The 11,779-nt window shown below is 38.3% G+C and overlaps 1 protein-coding gene across 1 annotated transcript in view; it reads left to right on the forward strand.

Annotated features, from left to right (window-relative positions):
* LOC107584045 (forkhead box protein P2-like) overlaps nucleotides 1-3,836 on the forward strand; it is an 89,776-nt gene extending 85,940 nt beyond the window's left edge. Inside the window, exon 18 of the mRNA XM_016270448.1 lies at nucleotides 3,537-3,836. Coding sequence (XP_016125934.1) covers nucleotides 3,537-3,681 — 145 coding nt within the window. The 3' untranslated portion in view covers nucleotides 3,682-3,836. The remainder of the gene's footprint in view (nucleotides 1-3,536) is intronic.
* The last annotated feature ends 7,943 nt before the right edge of the window (nucleotides 3,837-11,779 follow it).

Consider the following 11,779-nt stretch of genomic DNA (forward strand, 5'->3'; position numbering starts at 1 on the left):
TTTCTTTTTTCTATACCAATAAAATAAAATATATATATATATATATATATATATATATATATATATATATATATATATAAAGAATAAATATAAATATTTAATCACTGTGCTGCAACTGACCAATCAGAATCAAGCATTCCAGAGAACCATGTAATAAAACTTTTTAAACACTGTTAAACCCACACACTTGCACAAACATGCTTGAAATTGGTAGTGTTTGCAGTCATAGTTGTCTCTGATCGTTTGGGGCATGGGAAGTGTCTTTGCTCAAGCGCTGTGGCAGTGTCTACAAACACACACACAGACTGGCACAGACTCCGGCTCCAGATTTTCTCATGCCAGCCTCTCATTAAACACAAAATGACTCATCCTGACATCTTAATACAGTGGAGAAGGGACGGCAAGGACTAATCATTTCTCTCTTCCTCTCTCCTTCCTCTTCCGACCTCACAAGCATTCCGCTGATTTATAATTAATGCAAATGAAAGCTGTAAGCCATGCTTCTTCACATTAGGAGTAAAGGCCTGTGTCGAGCTTAATGGCCAGTGGAACGTCGGACCGACCGGGATCATTTGTCTCGCCGTAATATCTTTAAGTATATCTGTTTGTTATTGTACGATAAATGTGGCCTGTGGAACATTAGGTGAGCGTTGATGGTCAGCGGTCTCTTTTATAGCCCTATCAAACATTATTATGACAAAATGGATGTTTACTAACATTATAGCTTCAATTTTATGGCTCTAGTGTCAGTAAAATGATAAGACCTAATAAAAACATGGTGAATTACAATGACAAATATCTTTTTAATCACAGGTGAACATTCTATGTACTACTTTTTGATACCAAAATAGATTGTAGCATCATTGTTTTGGCTGAGATTGCAGAGAAATGATGAGAATGAACAATTTACATAAACAAAAAGGCAAAAATTACAGTTACGAAAACTGCATAAAATTCTGGCAAAGAAAAACTGTGAAAATGAACTTTAGTAATGAGCAGAAGGTTAAGACAAATTAAAATGACAAAAACTTATGCAATCACAGGTGATTGCATTAAATCCCAAAATGATGTTGTTTGAAGACTAAAGCTTGATTATTTGTTGCTACATAATATCCCTTAAGTGTCTGTCAGTTTGTATATAAAGGCGGCAGGTGGAAAGTTACACAATTTTTTGATGGCAAAATAGATGTCTATGAACATTTTAGCATCCATTATCATTGTAAAAATGGCATAGAGTGAATTTATGCAAATGATGAATTGTATAAAATTGCAACAAAGTTGTAAATCTACAAGAAAGAACTTTAGTGATGAGCAGTTACAGTCAAAAACGTCTTTTATAGCACCATTTTGTTACAATGACAAAATAGATGATTGCAAACATTATATCAATGTTTTTATGGCTAACATGCCTGTTAAATGATAAGAACGAATGGAAATTCCAGTAACGAATTCCATAAACCTATGAAAATTATGTGAAACTGTCAAATTAGTAAAAAGAAATATAACTAGTAATGGCCGATGGACATGTCAACGAGAGCGTATCTTTACTCAAGGTTACATTGTCTGACGACCAAATGCCATTGTGCTTGAATTAATTGCTTTAATAAAGGAAGGAGAACTTTTTAATTTGCATTCACAGGTATTTCTTGAGGGTGTGAAATTTATCATTGTGGCGGTCCGGCGTAGTCGCCCCCTTTCTTTCCAGCGCACGTAGCTGAGTACAGGAGACGCTTCCACATCTGAATATTAATCTATTTTGCTATAAATATTAAAGTAATCTGTACCTTTTAAAATTCTTTTCATATTCAAAGTTCCCCGTGCCATTGATGAGCGCGACCCAGGAGAGAGCAGCCAGACATGGCCTAATACAGAGACTAGTTGATAAGGATTCCTCTCTCTCTCTCTCTCTCTCTCTCTCTCTCTCTCTCTCCAGTCCAGTGGGATTTCCTGATGCATCCGACGTGTCAGAAATAATTAGGTTTTGTCAGATTTATCATGGGTAGCACAAACCTCTCTCCCTGCCAAGGGCCCGAGATCATGTTAAGCCTTGTTTGTGTATGACAGAGTTATTATTCTTGTTAGTAACCCTACTTCCGCCCTCGTTTCGGCATCACGCTGCTCCTCGCCAAACCGCTCCGAGTTTTTTCACCATTTTTACCCTCCTCCCTACATTTATTGACAGTCGGTAAAGATATTCATCCATTTGGAGTTAAAAACATGGATCATGGTGTCCGAGGCAACTGGCAGTCTGAAGTTGATTAATGGTGGAGTCTAGCTGCAGGTTGTCTCCTCACTTGAGAAGTGCCACCATAGCCCCTGCATATTAACGAAGGCCTGCACTTTCTATTAACAAGATAAAAAAAAAAAGCTCCACTCTCCCCCCGCCCACCCAACAAACCCCCCCTCTTTGCTCGAGGGGCGAGAGGATGAGAAATTCTCCATTATTTATAATGGGGCTGCAGCTACTCCTTTTTTCCCTTTTAAATAGCAGGTGCCATCAGTAAACTTCTCGGCGGCGAGCATATTTTACTGTCAACGGTTCCACACGTGCTTCATTAATCGGGGTTTAATTGCTGTTAACGCTTTTTTTTGCGACTTTGAAAACAAGGACATCTTGAGTTAAGGAAGCTGTGTTGAATGCGCATGTCTAATCTTTTTTGCGTGGTTGAGTTGCGGTTTTTACTTGATTCTGATTGGTCAGTAGCTGCATTTTTGCTTTCAAATATTTTTTGTGCAACGCTGGGGAAACTATATACTGGCAACCACATTTCTGTATAGCTGTACTAGTTTCCTGTCTCTTTCTTCTCATTTAACAATATAATTTGAACTTAAATCATATTTAATATCCATTTATTTATTTAATAAGTAATAAGTGGGATAAGATGGTCATTATTGCAAAATAAACCTCTTTTTCTTGTTTTATTAGGTCCTGAATATCTTGTTTATTTATTTGTTTGTTTGTTTGTTGTTATTAAGACCATTATTATTATTATTATTACACTACCATACAGAAGTTCAAGGGCAGTAAGATTTTGAAAGAAATTAATACTTCTATTCAGAAAATGTCAATTTAATTAAATTAATTAAATTTAAATTTAATTAATTACGTTCAATTTATCAAAAGTGACAGTAAAGACTTTTATGTTACAAAAAAATGCATATTTCAACTAAATGCTGTACTTTTGAACTTTCTATTCATCAAAGAAACCTGAAAAAAATCACAGTTTCCACAAAAATATTAAGCAGCACAACTGTTTTCAGCATTGATAATAAGTAATGTGTCTTGAGCACCAAATCAGCATATTAGAATGATTTCTGAAGGATCATGTGACACTGAAGGCTGCAGTAATGATGCTAAAAATTCAACTTTGATCACTGGGATAATTTACACTTAAATATTAAAAAAATAGGAAGAGTTATTTTATGTTCTAATAATATTTCATATTATTGTACTGTATTTTTCAGTATTAGTGTAATCTTTTACGTGTTTGACCAGACCTTCCTCTAAATTTCAGATCATTTTTTCGCTTACACAGGCCTCCAATTCACGTCAAGGAGGAGCCACTAAACATGGACGACGAGGACTGTCCGATGTCATTGGTGACCACAGCCAATCACAGTCCTGAGCTGGATGATGACCGGGAGCTTGAGGAGGGCAACCTATCGGAGGATCTGGAATGACTATTTTGCCCCACCCCTCTGCCGGGGCTCTGCCCCTTTCAGGCCCCGCCCCTCAACTAATCCACAACCACCGCGAACGCAAAAAGACTGGAAGCAGCAGGCGGGAGTATTTATTTAGCATGCATCTGGAGACTGGCCCGAAGAAAATCTATAGCGCAGATCTTTAGGGACCACAGATGGACAGACATGAGACGTCTGCTGTTTAAAAACAAACATAAAAGGAAGAACAAAAGGACAAGATTTCATTGGAAGCAGCTCGGCCACCTCACACAACGAACACGAGGCTCACGGACTGAAAAAAGACAGAAGTGAAATGGGAGCGAGTCCGTTTTGTAGAAAGCCAAACGGCCACATATACTGCCAAAAAAATAAGTTTTAAGTTTGTGAATATCCAAGCCACATTAGTCGTCGGTGTTAGATGCAATTGCTGGTTCAATTCAAGTTGTTGCTCTGTTATTTTTTGCACATGAGTAGTATCAAAAATTAGTGTCACTGCCTGTATGTCGACAAAAATGTAAAAAGGAAAAAAAGCTGTTTTTCGTTGTTGTTGTTGTTGTTAATTTGTTTTTGCCCCCCACCCTAAATTGGTGTTTCGTTCTTCCCACGACGTAGCTTACGTTAATTTCGAGTCATGTTTGCGGCACCACCAACTGTAAATGGCATTTCTTAAAATCACATCAGTAACACAACCAAGGTATCAAGACTGTTGCAGCCGTCCAAAAAAAGTACACAAAGTAGGTCTCAAGTCTCACTAGCTCCGTTTTTGCTGAAAACGTGAAATGTGATTCGGTCGCAACTGCTGAGAGGAAAAACACGAAAGAAAAAGATGCGTTTCTGCATATTCTTCTAGTCTCTTTACCTCCTTGTTCTAAAGCTTTGTCTACCTGCAAAGAGTCACAGGCAACAGCTAGAAACCAAAGCCAACACTATCAACGGCCAATAGCTTAGACAGAAGCCACCAGCCTCTTTGGTCAGTCTTCTGTGACTTTAACTAGTACAAAGAGAAGATTTTTTTTCCACTAACTACCTTCGAATAACCTCTGGGATTGTCTCCTTTAGCCCTGTACAAAGAGAAAATGATTTTGATGTAATTTGATCGACAGACGGAGCGCTCGCTCTGGCCTCGTGATGTCGGTCGACCCCAAATAAAACGGGAAGACCTCGATTCAGCGACCGTCATGTGGTCCAGGTAGAGCGAGAGAGCAGCTATAAATGGATCATGACCAAAACAACCATTTGTGAAAGTGCAGAAAACGTTACTACTTTTTTTTTTTTTTTTTTGCTATTATGATTTGCGTAAGCCATCTTGTCATCGTTTTTACTAGTGAAATGTACTGTTCATTGTGACTGTCCAACGTGTCATGTCTTATATCCGTCAGTTTCTTCAGAGCCGAAAAACCGAAAATATAGTAACCAAACTTTAAGATATCTAGTGAAGCCAAAAAAGTCATGATTTCAAGTCGATATGAAATGATGTGGCTTGGTTATATTGTAAAAGCAAACAACAGAGCCATGACAGGAAGAGGACGAATCCTTTTCCAGCGGACGTTTGCTTTGCTCCATTGATTCAGACTCATTGTATAATTCATGGCTATATAGACACAGCTGGTGTTGGATCATGGGTTAGACCATGTATGGTGTATAAGTAGCAACCATTTATTTGAGGTGAAACGCTTTGATTTGAACGTTGCTGATGTCATCGAGGAAAAGCGGTTGTTGCTTTAAAGTTTGCTTCTGTTTTCAGTCAAACCAAAGTTATACAGACTTCTGCCTCTTCTTATACAGCAGATGGAGATGAAAATAACGCAAAGCCTGGTTCCTTTTCTTCTCTCTCTCTCTCTTTCTTTGATTGTTCTCTAATGCAGAAACCCCATTTGAAACGGATAACTGCTTTGTGTTGTAACCAATAATGTCAAAGTTTGTCTCTCTCTGTGTGTGAAACATACTGTGCAGTTGTTCCCGTTTCGTGCAAACCGAAGGGTTGGCTGCTAGTTTTAGCACACCAACACACTCTCTCTCTCTCTCTCTCTCTCTCACACACACACACACACACTAATAAGACAGCGAAGCTGGATCCAGGAACAAAGCGTATCCCTTATCCTTTGCTGGAGTCAGCAAATTGACTTGAAGATGACATTCATAATAATTTTATGGCACCAAATATAAGGACGCAGCGTCTTTGAATAAGAATATACAAAAAGGGTTCTCCCACTTATCCAAAAAAGGCTTCTACCTCTTCACAACGCGAAAAAATGGCAGATTGCACGAATCGTTAGAACGCCACGACACATTTTTCCTCCCGATTCACGCAGGACGTCGCCAAAAGCGCCAGTTTACATTCCCAAAGGCAGATGTGGAAGGTTTGCATTGAACTAGTTTGTCCTCAGAACATTTGTAGAATGAATATGTAAAAATACCTGTAAGGGGATATTGTGTTATTAAAAAATGCATGTCTAAATTCATTTGGTGGACTGGAAATAAGAATTAATAAACACGTATAATAAAACGTCAGAATGATGATGATGTTGATGGACTAAATGCATAAAGTGTGCATACCTCAGCTATACTGTTTCCGGGAGGAGATGATGATCGACGAAAGAAACTCAGCCACAGAATGCATATTACCTGTAGAGTTTGCATGGGTTTTGTAAAAACATTTTAAAAAATGTCTAAAATAGTTGCTTGCACATAATACCAGAAGAACCTCCAGATCGGCAGTCTCCTTCAATAGATTTTAGGATTGTCTGGGTTTTTTTCTGGGATGATTTTGTCTGTATTTTGATAATTGTGCATATTATGTAAAAAGATACAAAAAAAAAAAAATGTTGGTGGACCCATTAATTTACCAGACATTTTTTTTCTAAGCTAAAAAGATCAGTGTTTTTTTCTCCTGAATTTCATGAATTTTTACTGTTCTCTCATTGCTTGCTAAGAATAGCAAACCTGCTTTTCCTGCATCTGCGTTGCGTAGCTGTAAGGCTTTTCCTAATGTGTGTATTTATTGCTTGTACCTCTGTGCATACGTTCTGAAGCATTACGTCTGGCAGTTGAGTCATGTATCCTTTCTAATAACTATCATTCTCCGGGAATATGATCCCCTATGTATACAGTAAATTGAGACTGTAGCAAAAAACATGTTTATGTAATTGGTGAATACCTTTTTGGTTGTTTTTGACTCTTCGTTTGGTTTCGTTTCCTTCGAATCGAGGCTCCTTTTTGATACTTTTCATTACCGTGTACTGTGTCCATATGTTACGGATTTCTGCGAGAGTAGACGCCACGATTGAGAACTGTAACGGCCGTCATTCTTTTCTGTATTCATGGCTTTTCACTGCTAAATAAAATAAAGGACCAAAACTAGGATTTGAAAAGCAACTGTCTACCTCCAACATCAGGGAGTTCTTACTTTTTTGTACACATATATCTTTTATTCTACAAAGTTCAGCCTGTGGAAATGGGGCTGCATTATGCTTTTATGCAACGTGGAGGAATTCATCGCTGGAACTCAAAAACAGCTCGGAAAAGAGAGGCGGGGAAAAAAAACAATAAAACTTTAATAGCCGACTTACACGGCTTTGTTCCGGCTCTCGGCACCTCGAGTGTTGTTTAGACGAGGTCGAGGGGAGCCAGAGGTGCGCGTAATGGACGCGGCCCTTGTTCTCTGTCCTCGGCTTTGATCTGAGGAGAGCGTGGCCCGGCGCAACTTACTTGAAAAGGCTATTTTGGATGCAGTCTGGCCCTCTGAGGGGGAAACGGCACATCTTCATGCGTATATGCTATGATTTTGGCCCCCTGTTGAGCTGCAGCGTGTTCACTTTAACGCTGAAAGCACGGTTCATTTCCCAGAAATAATGCATAGAGTCCTTTGTTAGCGACTTTGTAACCAATTAGGATTTATAATAATCAATGAAAGTAATGAAACCAACCGATAGTCCCGCCCCAAACTCGCGCTATTGTTTGAGGCAAAATTTCAGACCCTTAAAACATCGAGATTGACGTTTAAACCTACAGATGTCATACTTTCAATGGTCTGTGCATTTTAAGGTCGTGTAGGAGAAAAGAATCTTAAAGCAACAGTTCACCCAAAAGAGAACATTTGCTGAAAATGGCTACTCGCCCTCAAGGCCATCCAAGATGTAGGCCTACGTGAGTTTGTTTAACAGATTTGGAGATATTTAGCATTACATAACATCACTTGCTCACCAATGGATTCCCTGCAGGGTGCTGTCAAAATGAGAGTCCAAACAGCTGATAAAAGCATAACAATAACACAACTGCAGCCCATCAATTAATGTCTCGTGAAGCGAAAAGCTGCATCCATCATTAAGCTGTTTTAACCAGGTTTGCCAGGTTTTTACAACAAAACCCGCCCAGTTGCTACTCAAAACAACCCCAATCCCGTTTTGAGGGGGGTCCCCAGCTAAAAATTGCCTTCTGGGGGTAAAATACACGTTTTTGGGTTCAAATTCACATTTTAGGGGATAAATATCATGTTATTGGGGTCTCTTAAACCCGCAGGCATTAAAAACAACCCGTCATTTCCCAGAAATAATGCATAGAGTCCTTTGTTAGCGACTTTGTAACCAATTAGGATTTATAATAATTAATGAAAGTAATGAAACCAACCGATAGTCCCGCCCCAAACTCGCGCTATTGTTTGAGGCAAAATTTCAGACCCTTAAAACATCGAGATCGACGTTTAAACCTACAGATGTCATACTTTCAATGGTCTGTGCATTTTAAGTTCGTGTAGGAGAAAAGAATCTTAAAGCAACAGTTCACCCAAAAGAGAACATTTGCTGAAAATGGCTACTCGCCCTCAAGGCCATCCAAGATGTAGGTGAGTTTGTTTAACAGATTTGGAGATATTTAGCATTACATAACATCACTTGCTCACCAATGGATTCCCTGCAGGGTGCTGTCAAAATGAGAGTCCAAACAGCTGATAAAAGCATAACAATAACACAACTGCAGCCCATCAATTAATGTCTTGTGAAGCGAAAAGCTGCATCCATCATTAAGCTGTTTAACCAGGTTTGCCAGGTTTTTACAACAAAACCCGCCCAGTTGCTACTCAAAACAACCCCAATCCCGTTTTGAGGGGGGCCCCCAGCTAAAAATTGCCTTCTGGGGGTAAAATACACGTTTTTGGGTTCAAATTCACATTTTAGGGGATAAATATCATGTTATTGGGGTCTCTTAAACCCGCGGGCATTAAAAACAACCCTTGGCAACAGTGTTAAAGTAGCCCAATTCTGCAGGAAAATTGCGGACTTTTGCCCAATCAAAACCCCCCCTATGCCCGGTCTGCTGCAGTTACTCCAGCAGTTTCCGCGGTGCACTACCTCTCAGGACACTATTCTTCCGTGCTTTTCATGCACTTGGAAGTGTTTGTGAATTCAAGTGAGGGATGGTATACGACGTGCAACAAGGGCCGCTGTGTACCACACAACATCAGAGTGAGCGCAGACATTAAAGTGTGAGCCACATTACAGACCCCTCTTTCAAAGGCCATGAAATAATAATGGCTTGTGGTTAGAGGTATCCGTGAGTCACATTCGCTGCTTTTCATAAAGTGGAGGTATTTACAGAGCAATGAATAAAAGAATGGGATAGCGGTGCAAGCCTTTTCCACATGAACTGAGAAAGCTGAAATAGGTCAGCATACATTTTGTTCTTTAGGTAGAGGTGTCACATTTACTAATGTCCTAGTCCACTAATAAAAATAGCTTGTACTCCTTACTGATTTAAAAAAAGACTGCTCTGGGTTTAACGTACATCAAAATATATTAGTTAGCAGAGAAAATAATTTACATTTGTCCTTTATAAAAACAAGCAAAAGATGTTTTATGGAAAAGGGTTCTTTAGATTTTTTAAATGTTCTTCACACTTAAAAAATAAGAAGAAGAAGAAGAAGAACTGTTCACTGAAAGGTTCTTTAGAGAACTAAAAGTGGTTCTTCTCCTGTTAAAACCCCCCGGAACCTTTATATCTATAATATTTATTTTTAATATATTTATATATATAGATAGATAGATAGATAGATAGATAGATAGATAGATAGATAATATTTATCTATAATAATTCTTTATAAAGCATTTGCAATTGAAGTCTATGGGATGAGATATTCTGCAGTGTTCAATACCATAAAGTGAGCTGATATTTTTGTTAAAGCACTTATATTAAATATTATGCGCAATAATGTTTATTATACAAGCTTTAAGTTGTCTAAGTCATTTAGCAGTGGTACTATTTTTACTATTTAGAAACTATTTTTCTAGGTGGATGAACATGTAAGTGAATGTGAAAAGTCCCTTTATGGTTTTCTTGTGCACGTCATAGCAACATACAACTTTTAATGCCACAAGTTGCTAATTGATGGAGTGGAGTCATGTTGTGGATTATTGTGATGTTTTTATCAGCTGTTTGGACTCTCATTCTGACGGCACCCATTCACTGCAGAGGATCCACTGGTGAACAAGTGAAGTAATGCTACATTTCTCCAAATCTGTTACAATGAAGGAAATAAACTTATCTACATCTGGAATGGCCTGAGGGTGAGTACATTTCCATTACATTTTCATTTTTGGATGAACTATTCCTTTAACATTGAAAAAAAACATTGCACTGTACCTTTAAGACAAATATGCACATGGGTGTTAAATGATCTTATTTCACATCCTGTTCTTCACACTATAAAATGTTTTGCACTTGCAATGGAAGTCTGTGGAGAGATACTTTCTGCGGTGTTTAAAAGCATAAAAGTGAGCTCCCAGTTTTGTTAACACACATATATTAAGTATTAAATGCACAAATCAAATGTTTATTATAGTAGTACTATTTTTCTCGGCGGATGAACATGGAAGTGAATGTAAAAGTCCCATTTTGCACATCATGCACACAAAGTTAGTGTTTAACCGACTTAAAATGGTAAAACTAAGTTGATAAATGTGATATAACCTTAAACAGACATGCTAAGGTAAATGATTTGATCAAATTAGTGTCATGTTAGCAATTTAATGTATATTTTCACAACAGTGCATTTTAACATTCAGTGCATTACTCCATATGTGATTTTGTTTGTTTCTATAAACTAAGAGGCCTGTTTTAATGATTGTGTATGATAGTCGACTGCATCTTTAATATGAGAGTCTGCATATACAACAGCCTAATTTAGTTGTCTCTTAGCAAAAAGTGTCAAAAAAGATGTGCTATTGTGAAAAAGAAAATATATCAAGATTAGGTTTAGAGATTCAGAGGCCAAAAGTGTCCCTCTCCACTCAGCCCTGACATTGTGTTCCTGCACTGGGGACTCGCCTGCGGCTGCAGAATCGGCTGCTAAATAGTCCGAGGCAATGGCAACGCTAATTGAGATCATCATTATTATAATTGCAGCTCCTAAAAAAGTGTGTCTTAAATAATTTGCATTGCTCTCGAGTTGATATTGGAACACACTGCAGAAAATAATTGCATGGCTGCAAGGCACGTTTGGGTTGGACGGCTCCCTCTCTGTCTATCTGTCTCTCTCTCTCTGTCTCTCCTCCTCAGGGTTGCTGGTGTTCACCCCGTCTCTTGCTCTCAGCTGACGATGGCCCCATTACTGATTTGCTTTTCTGCATCGCCACAAAGCCCCCGACACATTATATCACAGATCACTGAGCCACTTAAAGATGCAGACCACCATTTGGATTCAAATGCGAGAATTATTGTGCAGGCTAAAAAATAAACAGGATAACATTGTTTGCATGATGGGCGTTCATGTAATGATGAAATGTAATTACATGTAGGTTTAACAACAAGCATTGATGAAATTGAGAGAAATGTATCATAAAAAAGAAAGCAGAGTTTATTTAGATAGTACAAAAATTAGGGATGCACGATATATCGGCCACCATATCGGTATCGGCCGATAAATGCTCATTTTTTCTGTTATCGGTATCGGCCTGATAAGAAAATTTGGCCGATATCTTAAAGCCGATAAATAATGCATTATTTTATTTATTTGTTAGACTTTTTTATGACTAAATTTGGTAATGGGAGAGTAAAAATATTTTTAAAACGTACACCGTTCAAACTAGGCTGCTTATGTTAAAGTGTT

This window comes from Sinocyclocheilus grahami, unplaced genomic scaffold (genome assembly GCF_001515645.1).
Source record: "Sinocyclocheilus grahami isolate Dianchi unplaced genomic scaffold, SAMN03320097.WGS_v1.1 scaffold56.1, whole genome shotgun sequence".
NCBI classification, from domain to species: domain Eukaryota; kingdom Metazoa; phylum Chordata; class Actinopteri; order Cypriniformes; family Cyprinidae; genus Sinocyclocheilus; species Sinocyclocheilus grahami.